The following is a 20,134-nucleotide window of genomic DNA, read 5'->3' on the forward strand; positions in this document are numbered from 1 at the left end:
TATGGCTAAACATTAAATTCGGATCTCTACTATCAACAACTGGACCGTTTAAAGCTAGCCAACAGAATTGGCCAACAGAAGAGATGTTGTGTTCCATAAGGACAACGCCAAGTCACACATGTTTGTAGTAACTCGTCAGAAACTCCAGGAGCTTGGTTGGAAAGTTTTAATGCATCCACCATATAGTCCGGACCTAGCATCGAGCGATTACCATCTTTTTCTCGCATTGCAAAACTTCCTGAGTAATAAGAAATTAGCATCAAGAGAAGATTGTGAAAATCGATTACTAGAGTTTTTCGCCAATAAGGATCAAGACTTCTAGGAGAGAGGCTTTATGAAGCTACCTTTAAAATGGCAACAAATTATAGAACAAAACGGTGCATATTTGACCCAAATCGGACAATCCGAAACATGTTAAATAAAGTCTTGAAGTTCATGCAAAATATATAGCTAAATACATCTGTTTCAAACCAAGATAAATGCATGATAAATAACATTAATATAATACTGTGTATGAATTTATTCTAATGCGTGAAACAGGTGCACGTCTATTAGTCGTTCCAGACACCATTCTATAGTCATCAAACGATTCAATTGTCTGTGAAGACTCTCTAAGATCTTTTGTTGTCTTTGCCTACTGCATCTGACTATGAATACTATCCCTCTTTACTCTTCATTATCGTACCAAAAACGTTTCCTATTTCGTCAGACAACACATTCGATATCCTTTTCTTTGAAATGACTGACTATATATAGTTTTTCACTAGGTATTTACTTATTGCTGTTATTTCTATGCTCTCTCTTTCTTTCTTTCTTTCCTTCTTTCCTTCTCTCTCTCTCTCTCTCTCTTTCTCTCTCTCTTTTTCATCGATTTATTACTTTACATAGGAATTAATAATTTTACTATAATTTCTGTTACTTATAATGTTTCTTCGACTGATTAAACAACTAAATTCTATTCTGTTATTTACTGAAATCCCGCGAGGAAGCTTCATCACTTTAAATGGTTGTTATGTAATATTTACGTTATTAGCCACTTCCAGTCTAATCATTATAGTACTATATATAACAATAAGTAGAACTACACGAGAAGCCACTACATATTCTGTAGAATTAATTACAGTATAACCAATAAGGGAATAAATTGGAGTATCGTGCTACTCTTCTTATCATTAAACTTGTAATCAATGAGAATTATTAAATAAAACGAAGAATATATAAAATTTCTGCGTGATATATTTGACAAATATAAATGTCAATACGATGTATTACAAAGGGATCTATCGATGCTCGATCGAACCTTTGTACGTTTAAAAGGCTTTGATTTTTTTTGCGTATAAAATACATAAATGGATAAATTTTATACCATTGAATTTCTTCCATTTCAAAATTATATTGCTACACAATCAATGCGATAGCTTGTAATTTTGATTATAACCATGAATATCCATAATGGATATCGTCCAATCAGCAGTAATATTTCTCACGATTTTTCTTATGATCGTTCAATTGAAATTCTGAATGAACAGTTTAATAGAAATTGTATGGAAAATATATTTAATATTCAAGGTAGATGTTTTATGACATAAATTTTTAGAAAATCTAATGAAATGCATTTATTGCAATCCTTGCTCATGCTCCTGCTCCGTGATCCGTAATCCATGATCCACGAGCCATTTATTTTCACGGATTATATATCTTCTCGTTTCACTCGAAAAAGAAATTTATATTATGTTCAATCATTCACGTTTTATTTAACCTTAACTCGTCACGAACGTTTCATTTCTCTTTTGATAAGAAAAATAAATAAATAAATCATTTGCTTCTTACTTCGATTAAAAAAAAAGAAAAGAATACGTTACATGACCTAATTTTATATTACACGATTCATTAATTGTAATCTAGTCTCCTTTCTGCATCCTAAAGATTTTATTGTTCATTTAAAATAAATTTTTACGTCTACATTTGATGAACGAATATTTTTTTCCGGTAAACAGGTTCAATATTTCTTACTTGATATGTGATCGATTAATATATTCAACACATTATTAATTATCTTGCAATCAAATGTGATAAAAATCCAAAGAATTTGTTATTGGCAATTACGATGAATCCTTGATGCTTCGATCTACTTTAATCGAAATATAGTAACCGGTTAGATAACATGATTGCTAACATATCAAAAATCAAAAAAATTACCTATCGACAAATGAATTTTAATTGATGATAATATTCGATTGATATCTATCTACAGCAGAATTGCCTGTAACGCGAATGATACATTCTTCGTTATACAAATTTTATGTCATACGTACGGACATAGATTAGCTATAGCAGGTTATTAATTAAATAAAAAAAAAAACTTCTTTTTAATATAATCACTAATAACATGCATTTTATTTAATTTTAAAACAATAAAAAGGTAAAATTTTTGATTATTTAATTATATTAGAGAGACCGGAAAGTAATGTCGCTTTCTTAAATTCGATAAATCGAATAAATCGAAATACACAATGAGCTGACAAATGACAATCAAATATCGATATGCGCAGAAATGACATTACTTTCAGGTCCCCCTAATATATATATAAAATAACTTAAAATAAAAAGAAAGATAGAACTAGTATCTGTCAAAATCGCTTTGGTTCTTATTTTACTTTTATTTTTCTTAATTGTGTGAAAGAGTTGATTCATTTACATCAAATTACTTGAGAATAAATGGCTTTGAGATCGATCAAAAATTTATAATTTTTTTTCTGATGATATAAACCTTTCTAGCTATTTTATTTTTTGTAAAGTTCTTCGGAATCACGGCTGAAAAATATTATTTCTTATTTTTAATATTAACAATAACGAAAAAAGATTGCCTTACTTAAATAGTAATAAAAATTTTATTTATTATTTCGTATATGTAAGCGTTATATTGAAAAATATCATAATGTCTCAAATAACGTAAAGTTTTTGTTAAATAAGAGAAATTTTTCATACGTCCAATAGGTCAAATAAATTATTTCATATGCAGTAAAACTATGAAAAAATATTTCCTTTATATATAATATAAATTCGAACGAGTTACGAAGTTAAGTATTGTGTATATCTAGAATTAATAAAAATATTTGCCGTAGAAAACTTCAAATGTTCTTCTTCCCAATGTTCGGTGATATTATATCGGCATTAAAAAATGAATTATCAGAATGCAATGATAATAACAATTTTTCTGATATAATATGAGTTTGAAATACATAACGAAGAAAATAATTTTAAAACGAATATTAATATATTCCGCCATCGAAATTTTTCATAAGAAAAATGTATTTCTCGATGATAGGGGTAAATAATAAATATTGAATGCGGCAGTGATAAAGCCCGTTCGAGAAATAGCTCGAAATATTAAGAATATCATTGAGATCGGTAACTATGTTATTAAACGTAGTAACATGATAGATAACGTCAAAAACTCTGACTTATGGAAATACATTATTAACGGCATGAAAACAAATCCCTTTTATATCTTGCGGTCTTTTGAAAAATGTTGATGATACCTTGACGAGAGGTTCGCAATACGTTTGATATGTTACCTAAGAAAAGTGGATGGGCAAAGTATAAAAACGGAGAAAAAAAAGTAAAAAAGAAATGCAACCAAAAGAACGAAGATGTAATTCGATTCGTTACAAAGTACATTGAAGATCACAAGCGCGGGCGTCCTTTATCGGTCGTCGTCTTGTGAACGCGCACGATCCGCTACGAAAATCAATACTGACCTTTTGAGCCAATCAAAGTTGCCGCATATCGTTACAGAATAAAATTTCTTTAAAGACTAAAATAGATGAATTGAGTTGAAATGGCAATTGGAATCGATTTTTCGTTTGTTTTATTTTTTAATCTAAATATGTAACGTTATTGATACTTCACGAAGAGGTAAATGTACCAAATCGACTCTGATTTTGACAGGTTTAATGAAACATCTAAGCTCTTTGATCAAATATCTATGGCTACTTCAACTAAAACTATATCGATTATTGAATTTCATCTATTCACAGAAGGGAATAAGATAGTAGATGATAGTTCGATCAATCGATTCTCTCGACTTAGTTTGTTCAAATTTTTGCGAATATAACGAGAATAGTTTCCTAGTAAGTTCTTTCGAATGAACCTGAAAGATAAACTCTCTGGTTACCTGTCGTCAAATATTTTAATAAACGAAATATGCGCCCGAAAGCTTTGCTAAAACTAACAATTCCTTTCTAATCTTTGTAATTAATTTTTGTTGAGAGAGAAGATGGCTTAAGTTAAACCAAAAGAGTGAAACTCTCGTCGTGTTTTACATCGAAATTTCATATTAGAAGCTCGACTTTGACATTAATCTTCTCATGATTTCAGTTTTTCATCAATCCACCATCAATCTAGATAATTCTTATTAATAAGAGGTAGTTTCGAACGTTAACAAAAAATATATAAAAAAAAAAAATGAGAAAAAATGAGAAAAAATAAAAAATGAAAAAAAGACAGAAAAATAATAAAAAAGAAAAAAAACCAAAGAAAAAAAGTCTGACATATTCTATCGAGATGAAATATCGTTTATCGATCGACGTGATGAGACTAATAACTGTTCCGAACGAATAATTCTTATCTTATCGCGACATGAAATGTAAGCGAAGGTGATGGCATAGGTTTATGTCTCACTGAAGAGAAAAGAAGAGAAGAGACAAAAAGAAGAGAGATGAAAGAAAGAGAGAGAGAGAAAGAGAGAGAGAGAGAGAGAGAGAGAGAGAGAGAGAGAGAGAGAGAGAGAAAGAAGAAAGAATGCATATCGATCACCGTCGCAAATTTTCCTTTCCTTTTTTATTATCCCCCATACGGTTGAAGGTATATGACGAGAAGCGAAGAAGTTCTCATATTCTATGTGTTTCCATTATACAGACAAGTTGTTTAAGGTACATTATAATGAACAGAATCTTTAGTAAATTATATGCATCTCATGATTCAACGGGATAAAAGAATTTTTTATTTGTCCAATTAGAAGAATCGAATTCCCATAAGGAATGGGAATAAGAATCTCTAAACAAAATCGAATTATTTTCTTTTTTTTTTTTCTTTTCTTTTCTCTCTTTCGTAAGATTTAATCGAGATAGTGTATTCGACTATCTCTTCCGGATATGTTAGGTATTGTTCCTAAACGGAACTTAGATTGAAAGGAACTTAAATTGTATCACAATGAGTAGAACTTTTTAGGGTAAAAAAAAGGATAAAGAAAAGAAAAAAAATTGCTTCCGTCCATGTCGAAGGAAAATGGCGAGGGGAAACTGACAATGGGGTAGAGAAAACTTTTGGATGCGAAAGCTTGATACTGGCTGACTTAATCTCTCGATATTTCGAAGCACGAAGGATGTTCCGAGTAAAAGGGAAGCTTTCCTTATCTTTCTGTCTCTTTCTCCATCATAGAAAAAGGAGATAGTAGTAATGGTAATGGTATCGAACCAGAGTCTTTTCCAACGATTGGGTAGAGGACGTCCTTTATCTCAAAATCAATGCTGCTACGGATTAGTGTTTCCTTGACAGCTTTCTCAAGTTCTCCACTGCAAACCAGATTTAATGTATTGTGTGATTATGTTCAATTCAATCATGTTTCCTATGGGAAAAGTACAATTCGCGTTTATGTGTCTAACATAAAAGCATCAATGAAATGTTACGTTATCATTATTTTCAACTTCATACCGAACGATTTTTCAACAATTTTCTTTTCATCAAGCTTTGTTACTTGTATCGATTGAATATGTATATATATATATATATATATATATATATATGATATATATATAGATATATATGATAGATATATATACATATATGATATATATGATATATATATAGATATATATGATAGATATATATATATATATATATATATATGATATATATGATAGATATATATATGATAGATATATATATGATATATATGATAGATATATATATGATATATATGATAGATATATATATATATATATATATATATATATGATATATATGATAGATATATATATGATATATATGATATATATATGATATATATGATAGATATATATATATATATGATATATATGATAGATATATATATGATATATATGATAGATATATATATATATATATATATATATATATATATATGATAGTCGGTTTATATGGAAACACTGATAGCAAGATTTCCGTACGATCGAACTATTCGAAAAAAGATTTCTTATTCCTTTGTTAAGTCGATATAGTTTTGCCAAAAATAAAAGAGCTCTATCTGACGATTGTCCTATTTCATCTATTTTAACGCAAATCGATTTGTAAGATATCAAGATTTCATTCTTTTATATTCCAACAGACATAAGATTCAAAGCAGTCGTGCGAAATGAACCAATTTAAATTACTAAACGAGGATCTTCCTTTCTCTTTACTTCTATCTCTTCCTCACTTTCTCTCTCTCTCTCTCTCTCTCTCTCTCTCTCTCTCTCTCTCTCTCTCTCTCTCTCTCTCTTTCTAAAAATTCCCTCTGTCGTTTCTGTACGATCTCTCTATTCCTTCAAATTCCATACGAACATCTCATGAAGAAAATAGTTTATGACATAGCATTTTATCACTTTCCTTCTGTTGAGTATCTATATATGTATAATATAATAATAAATCATTTTCTATAAAGGTTTATAAAAAATCGACTTATTTTGGTTATAAAACTAATGTGTAGAAAGAAAAGAAGAAATTTGTTAAGATCTTGGATGGTGCTTATATAAATGTAGTGTCAAAAGAAAAGGAACGATGAGTTCGTTATAAAGCAAAAGAAAAATCGAGGATGCTTTGCGAGTGACGAGACTTTTTCTTTTCTTTCTCTCTTTTTCTCTCTTTCTCTTTCTAGTTTCCGGGCAAACATTTTCGTCGGTTTCATGGCTCATTGGCTCGCATAAACCCACTTCCTATGTCTTGCGACGCCGTTGTAGGAAAATGGGGAAAGGAAGATGCGCTTTTTGAAGTCGAGAACAACTTTTACGAACCAAGTATATCTCGACTATTCTCTTTGGATCTTCCTGCCTGCACTTAAGGGTCATTGAAAAGAGACAGATGTGACGAAAGTGTGTACAGAAAAACTCACCGTTTACCACACCTCTCACATTCGCGACATTAAGATAATGGAACTGCACATATATCTCTTCAAAGAGATTTATATTTTCTCACTATAGATATTGTAATAATATAATAAATTTTACATCATTTATTAATCTTTTTATAATTATTTTCTAAAAGATCGTTAAAGGATAAAAAAAAGGAAATGAAACGAAAAAAGAAAAAAATAAGAAAAAAGAAAGAAAAACTGAAAGTTCAAGGATAAATCACTAATTTGATTTAAGAAGAAAGTTTGATACACTTCAATTGAGTAAAATGCTTATCTTCTCTTTTTTCTTTTTCTTTTCTAGAACATACTAGACTAGAGAAGAAACGAAATATCAAGAATCTATCGAGTTGGTTTAATTAAATGAAATAGAAAGAGAGTATTTCAATCGAAATGCAATAGTAATTGCAATTTATCTTTAGTTAAACCCATTTAACCTTGTTATAAAGAGAGATGATGTCCGTAATGCTTCCGAATTGAAAAAAAAGAAAAAGTATACATAAATGAAACATTTGTTAAAAGAAGACAACGTTCGATAACGTTCATTCGATATATACGAATGAACTGTGAAATCAAAAATGGTTTACAGACGGCCAATTTCGATCGCATATCATCCTTTACGATCGTTGTCGGATCATTTAAACTATTGCATTTTGTCGATTATATGCCTCGGAAAATCCAATTAAATTGATTATTCTATAAGAACCGTTATGTTATCGCCAGCACAAATAATGTGTACATCAATATTTTCATATTAATCGATCGTTAATGCGAAAGGTAAATTTACGATGTTATAAATAACGGCTTGTAAATGTTGATATACATTGAGTATACGCACCGTATGGCGTATCATCAAGAGGGCAAAGAATTTTTATGAAAAAAGGAGAAAAAAAAAGAAGTACAAAAAAATAACAACGAACTCGAAAGCAAACAGAGTAGATAAGGTTACGAACGATAAGAGATTTACAAGGACTTTTCTATATTCGATGTTGATAAGTACAGGCTACTGCAGAAATAGAACACCGACCCATTTGTATGAGACAAAAGAAAGGAAGACAGATGGATACGAGAACTTTCTAACTAAACCGAACCGATAAAAGTTGCATAGTTATCTCTTTCGAGATACTTAAAACACTTTTCTTTTTTATTGATTTGTTTATTTAGTTGTTTTTTCATTTTCATTTTTATTTTTATCTTTTCTTTGTTTTATAAATCTCGTTAAACTTATATAAATAACTTTGTATATAAGAGGGGAGAATCTTAATTAGCAATAAAAAGAATTCTTTCTTCATCTTTAGAGTGTACAATCAGCGTGGTTCTTTTTCTTTCCTTTTTTCTTTCTTTCTTTTTTCTTCTATAATTTGTACTTAATAAACATCTACGAATATATTGCAAGATTATATATTATATATATATGTATATATATATGTGTGTGTGTGTGTATATATGTGTGTATGTGTCTGTGTTTATGGAGATAATGTAAATATTAGGAACAAGTTAACTACAACTGTGACTGTATACTAATAGGAAATTCCCATTGGATTGTCGTGTACCTGGAATTTGAATTTATCGCTTGATTAGTCACAAACGATAAATAATATTCGAACTTTCGACCATACGTTCTAATTGTTATCGAAATGTACATTAATTGAATAATATAATAATTATATGTGGAGAACTGAAGACCATTGCAATTGTTGATAGGATACGATAACGGAATATTTTTATTTTTTCTTCTTTTTTTTTTATATATGTGGAACGTGACGAAACACAAGATTGTTCTGTGTATCAAACGTTGTCCCATGATGGTCCTTATTGATCGTAATGTCATTGTTTCCATAATTACGTTGAAAGCTACGTTAATTGTCCACGAAACATCACGTATTTTTAATCCTTCTGTGTACTCCTTCCGTAAATACGAAGCACGATCAGAAAAATAAAAGTAAATTAAATCTTCTGAATAATTCGTTTGCAACTACGTGTTTAAATTTTACAATGAGAATTTCCATCGGTTTCAATCGAATTCTTTTTACATCGAGAAGAATATCAATTTTGAGTGAATTTATCTATAGAAAAAAAAATCTTTTTTAAATAAAAAAAAAAAGAAAAAAGAAATAATAACGATCTTTAAATAAAGTTATTATTGTTCACTTAATCGATAAAAAAGTAACATAATAAAAATTACCGTACGTATGTACATATGTACTTTTACCTTTTCCGAAATATTTTGTTTTCTTTGTTACACTTTACGGTGAAGGTCGATTACCATTTCATAAGCAACAAAACAATAACACACCCGATGTTAATCACTTCTGCAGATCTCTGTCATTGCCATCTCTCCGGTATTTCTACCGCTCGTACCTAATATATGTTTAAATAATAATGTTGATATCGGACAAGTGGAAATATAAAGAGTTGAAAATTGACAAACTCTCCGTACCGTAATTATTCGAATAAAAGATACATTTACAAAGTGAAACGTATAGTAAAAATAATTGTATTGTTTCTTATTAAAATATAAATATTTTTACACACATAGAGATATGTATATATATATATATATATACATTTTTTTTCTTCTTTTTCCTAATCAAATAACAAAATGTTTTAATAAGAACTTACGAAACAGGAAGTTTTTTTCCCCTTTTTATTTGAAAACGATTGTGTTTTGCAATTAATAAATTTACAATACTTTATATTTGTTGTAATAATATTTTATAAAAATATTTCACGTATACGGATGCAGATATTACAAACTTTTCTTTTTATTAAAAGAACGACATAATTATTCGAAGTAAGTATAAATAAAACTTACAAAAATGTTTTCTCTCTTCGTGAAGAAAATTTTCAATAATTTAAAAATTGTTATCGCGTTTCGTGATTCATTTAAGAAGAAATAAACATCTGGATCTCATACAAATGAAATATTTCAGATTGTTTGGCAACGTCGATAAGTAAAATTAATTTCTCATTAATGACGCTAACAGACGATTACAAAATACACAGTTTATTTAACGGATCAATATGAAATTAATGTGACGAGCGAATTTCAGTATATGACGTAGCAGGTAATAATTGCATGATAACCGCAACAATTAGCGCATAGTATTATCTTATTCGCTTGATTATTCGACTTATACAGGAAAATCCTGGAATGACAATAGTTATCATTTCCCATTAATGCTTGGAAAAGTGGTCGATACTTTCTAAAATAGGATTTAACACTTATAGCATTCAATATGTATATTATTAAACATTAAAATTATGGCTTTATTATATCGAAATTAATTGAGTTCTTTTGTTATACATACGCAATTATCTCTAAGAGAAAGAAATTCGAAACTAGATTGTTTTTACTTCATTGTTGTATTTGAAGGTTCAATTTTTCTTCAAAATGTTTTTTCGCTAAGGTGGATGTTCAACGGTCCGAAATAAATAAAGAAAGAAAGGAAGAAAGAAAGAAAGAAAGAATGCCTTGGTATACGGCAGCAACGTAAAGAAGTTCGCGAAAGTAAAGAAATGTGTAGACACTCCTAAAGTGAAAATTAATGACTGTGCGAGCAAAGAGAGTATAAAGAAAGATAGATAGAAGAAAAGTATATTCTTTTTACTTCATCACAATATGAAGCTCTTATTAAAATAAAGTATCGTCTTATGTTAATTAAAATCCAACTGTATACCTCTTTTTATTTCATTGGAACAAAGTAGAAGCTTAGAAAGAATTTATAATTAAACACATAGGTTATCTGTTTTTATATATCTTTAATAATGCTTCCGAAATATTAGTCAGCATACTAACGATATTCTGTTATTACAATTCGAGGTCATTCGGTTTCATGAGTATCTATAATTAAAATGAAGAAATTATGATTTTATATTATTCTATTTTATAAGAATTTATATATGTAAATATCAGCTTATATACGATTGAGAGTAATATCATTTATAAATACTTAAGAAGGAGTTTCGCGATTACTTTTTTTTAATAACAGCTACGATATGTGGGGACATTTCTCCCATTTTCTCTCTATTTCTCTCTTTCTCTCTGTTCGCGCATTGAAAAGAGAATAGCTTTACACACACCGATTAAATTCTTATCGGCATTAACGATATTTAAATAAATTCAACTCTTTCTCTGTAAATCGATTGCTTGCTACACGAATTCGCTCCACTTGAGAATTTCTTTAACGGACTTAACGATTTCTATTGAAATACGATAAATTATTTTTTTCATAAATAAATCTAATGTTAATCGATCGTTCCTCGATCAAACTTTTTCTAATCGATCTATTCGTCTAATTTCATCAGAATAACGAAACTAATTTTGAAAAAAAAACGATTTCAAAAAGTTCCTTCTTCTTTTCTTTTTTTCTCTCTTTTTTTCTTTATCATTTTTTCTTCTTCCTTTTCTCTTCCTTAAGGATACAACAATGAAAGAACTAAGAATAACAGAGTATTCTTATTTCAGGCTATTTAAAGATTCTTAACTTTTTGAAGCAAAATAAGATTCGTTGGATGTCGTCGACGGATCATCGTTCCGACGAAAAAATCATCCACACTTTTCACTCTTCACGCTTATGAAAATATGTACACAGACACAATCCAAGAGATTCCTTTTTTCTTTCTCTCTCTTTTTCTCCTTTATTTTCACCCCATATATCGTCATAGTAACAACATCGTAGTAACAACGTCGTAGTAACAACGTCGTAGTAACAACGATCTCTACGTAAAATCCGTATTTGCTTGAGCAACACTTTTCACGACTCAGATGCGTATCCATTCTCCTTTTAATTATTCATATTCCCTCTCTCTTGCTCTCTATCTATCTATTTATCTATCTATTTATCTATCTATCTATCTATCTATCTATCTATCTTTTTTCTTTCTTTTTTCTCTTTCTTTTTCTCTCTTTCTCATCAGTTAGTTCATTATCACATACAAATGGCTTGTCACTTCTATATATGCTGTCACTATTTTTGATCGACCACTTTTCCGCTTTCAATGGTTTTCCTCTATTTAAAAAATCCAATCTATTACACTTATTCTTTTAATAACAGACATATTCACATATTTGTTTATACATTTATCAAAGACAATGAGTATAATAAAAATTTCCACAAACATGATATCTTTTTGTTAAATATAAGATAAAATGGATTGAACGATTATGCGTCGATATTGCTTCAATGTTCGATAAATTAGATGAGCATTACATTAATCACATAACGAAACATTAATCTGATTTATTATCTATGATATCGTATCTACAGTAGATCAATCTGTCTTCTCTCTTCTCATCTTCTCAAATCATTTCCTTCTTATATAATACAACTTGATGATTGATAAATTGAACCACCCTTAACGTGACAAAACAAAATTACTTTCTCTCTCTCTCTCTCTCCCTCTCTCTCTCTCTCCATAAGAACGACACTAATAGATGGAATACGTAACATCATACGCGTATCAGTCGCGAGCAACTTCTGATATGAGATATTCGAAAATGTCTTACTTTACCATTAAAAAATCACGAAAAGCTTCTCTGAAATCATTTCCCCCCCCCCTCTCTCTCTCTCGAAAATACTTTCTTTCCTTGGGTCGATTCTCGATTTTCCTTTTCGTTTACTCGCGAAAAAGTAAATGTAAAGATAGAAAAATAGATGGTGATATGGTGCAAGAGAGCAAAAGAGATAGAAAGAGAGAAATTGATAGAGAAAAGGGTACGGATAGTAAGAAATAACATAGGAAATAACAAAAGAAAGAGAAAGATAGAAAGAAAGGTATTAAGATGGAAATTAAGAAAGATAAAGAAAGAGAGAAATACAAAGAGGATGGGATAATGGTAGCGATTAAGAGAATGAATAAGAGAATGACAGAGAGAGAGATAGGTATTAGTATAGTGAATAAGAGATAAACGGATACGGTAACGGAGATAGAGAAGGATAAAGAGAGCAAGAGAGACAAAAAGAGAGAGATAGCAAGAGAAAAGGAGAATAAGAGAGATGTCAACAAAGCAAGACTAAACGGACTATTATCCATGGTCAAGCAAGATTTTCGTTGCCAATACAATGTTCAGTATATAGATTGATGTGATTAACGTGTACGAGATAGAATCAGAGCGTACACATTAGAGAGAGATAGAGAGAAAGAAAGAGACAGAGAGAGATAGAGAGAGAGAGAAAGAGAGAGAGAGAGAGAGAGAGAAAAAAAAAGTTTTGGTATTGGTATGTACAACAGTCTTCATTAGTCTTTGTCCAAGCTGCTCTGAAATTGCCGTAGTCGCTTTATGCTGCTCTTAGCGGCCGATGAAATGACCGTAAACACTACCCCCTGCCTATGTGAACACGAGTGCCTATAACATGGTAATCGATTACGTATCTAACGATCTAAACTGTGAAAGTGAAAGGAGGAAGTCGTTAACTGGAGTCACAACTCTTAGTTAATTATAAATAAAACATTAACGTTCAAGATATTCGACAATTTTAATGTTACACTCACAAGAAATTCCTTATAAGGATCTAAGTTCTATAGAATTTACTGTGTAATGATTTAAAGCCAATTATTCTCTTCTTCTTCTTCTTATTCTTAAGTTAATCTTTTGGTTGTCTTCGTCTGCGGTTCGATCGCTGAGATCTCTTGATATAAACTAACCAATGTTTTTGTTATACTGAGTCGTGCGGTTGTTTGATATAACCTTGACGAATATATTCGAATAATGAAAAGGTAATTTCGTCTTGCGTTATAATTTATAAATAATAAAGTCTTGTGTTTACGAAATAGAAAAGGTATCCTATTCTTCATCCGTATATTTACGTTCCATCGTTATGAGAGAAAGTTTTCTTTCTCTAGCAATGTAGAAAATGTTGAAGGTATAAAAAAAAGGATATATATATTTCTGTATTACTATACTTTACTCTCGGAATTTATTCTAATAAGAATTGAAAACATTTGCAATAAAGTTAGTTTTTGATATTGCAACGATTGTTCCGAGATACTATGACATGCGACATTTCTATTCCTTTTCGTAGAAGTTTTTCCTTTGGAAGGAAAAACTCTCCTTACTGTACTAGCTCACGAGAAAAAACTTTCAAACGAATTTCTTTATCGATATTCTACTGTCCGCTGTATTACTTTCTTCCTTTTTTTTCTTTTTCTTCTTTTTCACAGTTGCCGTGAGAGAAAAGTCTTTAAACCAAGAATGAAAAGAATGAAAAAGAAAAATATAGAATTTCTCAGCTGATAAATCTCTTTCTATATCTTCTATATTTATGGAAAATCCTAGGGAAATGTTTCCGTTTATATCCGAACCGAGCTTATGCGTACACATATAACATTTTACAGACGAGATGTTATAAAACATAACGACGAATTTTAGTAACGTGACGTTTTTATTAACTCTGTACGTGTCACCATTAAATCTATGGAAAAGTCCTGTATTAATAAAACAGTCAAATTAATTATATTATTTTACACGTAGTAATACTTTTCTTATTTCACATTTCAGTTTACTCTTTTATGATTTAATGATCGTACAAAATTATATACTCTACATTTATATAAGCGTTCTTCAACATTTTTCATTCATAAATTATTATTATTATTATTATTATTATTATTATTATTATTATTATTATTATTATTATTATTATTATTATTTTTATTATTATTACGTAGAAAAGATTCGATGTACTTTGACAATGAAAATTAACTTATGTAATGAACGTTATATAAAATGAAATCTTGTCAAGATACCTTCTAATAAAGATAATTAATCCGTTTGTTTTGTACGAATTCGGTAAATTGTACAATTAAAAGAGAAATCTCTCAAGAGCCAGTAATTAGTCAACGTCGGTGCTTAGCGGAGTGATCGTTCGAAAAGGTTTTATGGCTGCTCAATTGTTCAACGAAAGAGATAATATTTGGTGATTTTACCGCCGAAACACGTTAGTAATTGTTTAATTAAAATTTTCTGTCAATCTTTCGAGAACGTTAGACTCTTTATTTCGTAGTATCTGGGATATATATATATATATGTACATATATAATGTATTTGATCATATATGTATATACATATACACATATATATCAGTAGCATAATCCGTATGAACATCAAAGTCGTCCATCAAGGCGTAGTGACGTTACCTACCTCGTAGACTGATACTAATAGAATCATCGTTAAAGTTCCTACTAATTTTCCAATGCGATTACTCTGGAATCAAGCTGACGGATTTACCTACATATGTTGAATTTATCTCGACTAAGCGAATAACTTTGTCTAAAAATTTCAAATAAAACCTTGTCTTTATTCTACTTCACGTGAATCCATTTTTATAATATTTTTAAAGAAAATTTATTTTACAATAACGTAATAACTGATAAAAATCGTGGGCCGGACAAATATATTGTCGATAGAAAAGTCATTTAATTCGATTATAACGATAAAAGTAATATAACCAGTATATATATAAATTATGTATTTATATAAATGTTCTTTTTGTGGTTACTGTAAAGTAGAATCGCCCGCGGCAAATGACACTTTTCGAGGATGTTTGCATTTAAAAATGAAACGGACTGGATTTTAATAGAGTATATGCGCCTGCGGCGTATAACTCTTTTAATCTTTTATATTTTATCTCGATAATAGTTAATGTTTTTCTAGATTAAAATGGCATAATGTATTCCGAACGAAAATTGACAATGTAATGATTTTTCGAAATTCTATCAAAAAATATTTATATCGTTCTTGATGAACCAATGAATATTAAGCTATGTTATTTATTTTTAATTTGTAATTTTGCCTTTGTCGAAAAAGCTCTCCTGGAATCGTAATTTCTTTCTACCTCGAAAACTCGCGTTATCTCTCAACCGTTTCTAGGTTATTCCAGTTAATACTTTTTCCATGAGGATATAAAATGTATCTCTTCTAATCTTCGAACTTACAGTTTCTCGTATAACTCGTCTTTTTCCTGAAAGTATCTTATAATGAACGGTCAATTTGTTTTCTTCGTTTGTATATGTATGCTCTTTGAACGTTATACAAAAAAATAAATTCGAATGACTTCGTTCTTAAGATCAAAAGTTATGCATACCATAACACATATTCTGTCCGTTTTACGACGACGCTCGTATTTTTCCAAAATATAAATCGTAATAAAGATTTCGTACGGCTAAAACATAAAAGACTTTTTATGTTCTCTCGTAAAGACAAAAAAGAGAAAACGAAAGAAAGAAAGAAAGAAAGAAATAAATAAAGAAGGAAAGATAAAAGAAAAAAGAAAAAAAAAATTGAAAATCCAAAAAAAAAGAAAGATTTCATATTCGTGCTAACACTACGGAGGTTTTAAGATCTTTTATCACATCGTCGTAAGAATTATAATGAGAATTTATCCCGAATATGATAGATCGAGAGAAAACGTAGTAAAATTAAAATTAAAATGTCTCGATTAAAAAAATCGATATTTTCAAGTTATGAGGATTTTTTAAAGGAGATGGTTTATATCAATGAGAATACTTTTTTGAGAAAGTAAACGTTGCACATTTTCTTTTTTTATCGAAATAACTGTGACTACGAGAATGATCCAGGAAAAGACGATCAAGGTGGTGCAGTATATGAAGTTAAAAATAGTATTCAGAGTTGCCCTTGGATAAATTATTGTGACGTCAAAAACATGGACAAAGCTATTCACCAATGAACCGCGCCGAACGATGCATCCATCCATCATTTTGTCTGTATATTATCATCAATAATTATATATATATATATATATATGCGTATAGACGCGTAACAAGACCAATTTTGTTAGAATCTTTTTTATTCACAGCGTGCTGCAACTTGACTAAGGATAAGAAAATTATGCCGTTTACTTTATTCGGTAGAACTTCCTAAATGACAAGCAATTTTCCGTTAACGAAAGTTCTCGCGAGTTTAAGCTCAAAAAATATAAAGCTTTTTAAAATTTCAATAACGATACAAAAAGACTTTGATGTTTTATATTTCTATTTCTAAAGAAAACCTCTGAAATCATTCCAACATCGATTAATCATTTTATCCGTCCGCTTTTTTTAAATAATTAATTATTATTTAATGTATTAATTATTAATTATTATTTAGAAAATATTTTTGATTGTGTTATTCAACATTTATCGTTTTTCTTCTTATAGATAGCAATTTCGTCCTCGGAAATGCGCAGGTTCCGACGATCTATCCGATCGTTTATTGTTCTGACGGATTTTGTGAGCTGACAGGATTTGCGCGAGCGCAGATCATGCAAAAGGGTTGCGCTTGCAAGTTTCTTTACGGCTCGGAAACGAAAGAGGAGGTAAAAGCGATGATTGATAAGAGTCTCGAAAGTAAAACAGAGCTGAAGATGGAAGTCGTCTTTTATAAGAAGAACGGTAAGAGAATTTCTTTTTTGGTGTATTGCGATATAAAAACGTTGAAGCTTCATTCGCGCATTTAAATAAGATTGAAATTCTATAAATTTATTTTGGCAGACAAGTCGATCGATAGTCGTGCAAACCGGTTAAGTAAATTTGACGCCGTGTTATTTACAAATTTTTTTTAATGAACATCGATGGAAACGAAATGTTTTTAAAAGATTGCAAGAATTACCAACCACATTTTGTCGGATGCAACGTATACCGCACGATTTATTAATTTCACGGTAATATCCCTCCGTCGAAGATTAAATTCACAATGAAGGGAAGAATCTGCGAATCTTGAAGAAGAATTTAATCTTTTTCCTTCGGCCGGTTGGATGCGAATAAAAATAAATTATAGTCTGTCTCCGTGGTAACTATGTATTTCGTTCGGGAAAAAAATCACGTCGATCTTTCATTCCTTTTCTTTATTTTTCTTGGTTCATGTAAATTTTTTAAAAATTTCAAAAATTAAAATTGCTTTCAAGCTCATTGAATCAATTTACAGAATAAATTGAAAATATGTACCTATCTCATATAAAAATGATTGATCGATCTAAGAAAAGTGAAAAGAAAAATTAAAAGTTGATTCATTAAAGAGAAAAAGAGAAAGGGAAAGAGAGAAAAAAGAGAGAGAGAGAGAGAGAGAGAGAGAGAGAGAGAGAGGGAAAGTATTATTCGAATTGTTTGGCAAACAAAATACACAAGGCTATTTATTAAGACTGCTCTCTTAACCGCTTGCTGGCATTTTACTGAATATTCTGGAAATTAAATTAATTAGTCCTGCTGTCTGAAGACAAGTCATTATTATTTTACATTAATACGAAAACCTATTATATTTCGCCCTGACTTTTTAATTCTCACGTGACGTATTTCGCAATAGGATACCATTCTCATTCACTCTCTTTCTCTCTCTCTCTCTCTCTCTCTCTCTCTCTTTCTTTCTTTTTCTTTCTTTTTCTTTCCCTACATTCTAGAATATCTATCGTTTTTATATTTTCAAAAATGTCTCATGAAACGTGATGAACTCGAGAAAATTATAAGATAAACGAAAGAATGATAAATTTTCAAAAATGTTCATACGTTTTTTCTTTTATCAAAATTTCAAATGATAATTATTAATTTTATTCCTTTCGTAGGAAGCCCATTCGATTGTTTATTGGATATCGTTCCAATAAAAAACGAAAAAGGCGATGTGGTCCTGTTCCTGGCATCTCACAAGGACATCACACATACGAAGAATCTTCAGCTCTGTGAGTTGCACGATAGTGGTGAGTTTTAATCATGCTTCGCTTATAAAAATCGGCCTGATATAATCGTATTATACCTAATAGCAAATAGGTCCCGTCGTATTCGACCTTGTCGAATAAACGAAGATCAAAAATTTCGTAATGTATTTTAATTGTTCGATATTGTTTATGCCATTGTTCTTCAACTTGCGATTGGATTATTTACATAATATAAGAGTATTATATATTTATATACACGGCACGCTTTACGCATGGCTATCACGCATCACGTTATTTAGCCAATGCAACACCAATTTTTAAGCACACGACACATCTCGATTGCACATTTAAATAACTTATCACAAGAACCAAGGAAAAAGAAGAAAAAAAAGAAGAAGTAATTTTCTTGTTTATATTTACCTACGTTCTAATCAATGCAAACGTGTTAAGACAATACAGCTTTGTAAAATTATCGTTAAGAGCAGATTACAGATTAACTATTCAAAAGATATATTTTATTGATAGAGGATTAAACAAAGTTGATTTTAAAGATATTACAAATTAACAAATTCCGAAGATCTCAACGATAAAAGTATAGTTTAATAACTTACCAAATCTTTTTATTTCTATATAAAAATATAAATATAAATATCCAAAATATCTTAAATATTTTACTAGATACTATGTGTTATATATCTTTTTCTTTCTTTTTCTCTTTCTCTCTCTTTCTCTTTCTCTCTCTTTCTTTTTCTCACTCTCTCTCTCTCTATTTTCCTCTTCCTAGTTTTATTTAGATTACTTAAACAATATCTTATTTACGATGAAAATCGGATTTACTTTGAATATTGAAACTTTAATATCCGCTATAAGATAAAATATATTTTATCGATCCGGAGATACGAAAAATTTTTTACTTTTTAAAAAAAAAAATAAATTTGCAAATTTTTTTATTACAAGAATGACTCATTACACAATTCATATTTTATTTTTGTTGTATATCTAGAATTAAAATATTATATTACAGCATCGGGAATGTGTAATTGTTTTTTCTTTTGTAATGCATTTTTCGTAGTATGTAGTGATATTTGATATAATCAAATTCAATTATTGCCCATAATATATAACATATAACAATACATATAACATGTGTCTATATAAATTGATATTGAGGGAATATAAACATGAATATTGAATAAATAAAATCCGTCTCTGTTCGGTTTGGTTTTTTATAAATAATTTTAATCCAATCATATTTAAAATAATCGTGCTCTGTCGGTATGAAATAAATTTTTACTTGTATCTTTAAAAGAGCAACAATGTCAAGAATAATAATCGATAATTA

The 20,134-nt window shown here is 29.6% G+C and overlaps 1 protein-coding gene and 1 long non-coding RNA gene across 6 annotated transcripts in view; one reads left to right on the forward strand and one right to left on the reverse strand.

Moving 5' to 3' along the window:
- Elk (Eag-like K[+] channel) overlaps window positions 1-20,134 on the forward strand; it is a 54,595-nt gene that overhangs the window by 20,925 nt on the left and 13,536 nt on the right. For 2 of the 4 annotated variants that reach the window (XM_035886228.2, XM_035886231.2), the window contains exons 3-4: window positions 17,306-17,539; window positions 18,703-18,834. In XM_035886228.2, the coding sequence (XP_035742121.1) occupies window positions 17,306-17,539; window positions 18,703-18,834 (366 nt within the window). Of the gene's footprint in view, window positions 1-14,998; window positions 15,088-17,305; window positions 17,540-18,702; window positions 18,835-20,134 lie in introns of those variants that run through there. The other 2 variants (XM_035886232.2, XM_085659970.1) reach the window with 2 other exon arrangements.
- LOC118450447 (uncharacterized) lies at window positions 9,794-13,872 on the reverse strand. 2 transcript variants are annotated; one of them, XR_014982630.1, is made up of 3 exons: window positions 13,643-13,859; window positions 10,459-13,496; window positions 9,794-10,353 (listed from the first exon to the last, which is right to left on the reverse strand). It is a non-coding gene; the product is annotated as an uncharacterized LOC118450447 (long non-coding RNA). The 2 variants fall into 2 exon arrangements; XR_004840721.2 differs by lacking the exon at window positions 9,794-10,353 and having other exon boundaries at window positions 12,005-13,496; window positions 13,643-13,872.

The sequence above is a fragment of the Vespa mandarinia genome, chromosome 1, assembly GCF_050613455.1.
Source record: "Vespa mandarinia isolate Hongniang chromosome 1, ASM5061345v1, whole genome shotgun sequence".
In the NCBI taxonomy this organism is placed as follows: Eukaryota; Metazoa; Arthropoda; class Insecta; order Hymenoptera; family Vespidae; genus Vespa; species Vespa mandarinia.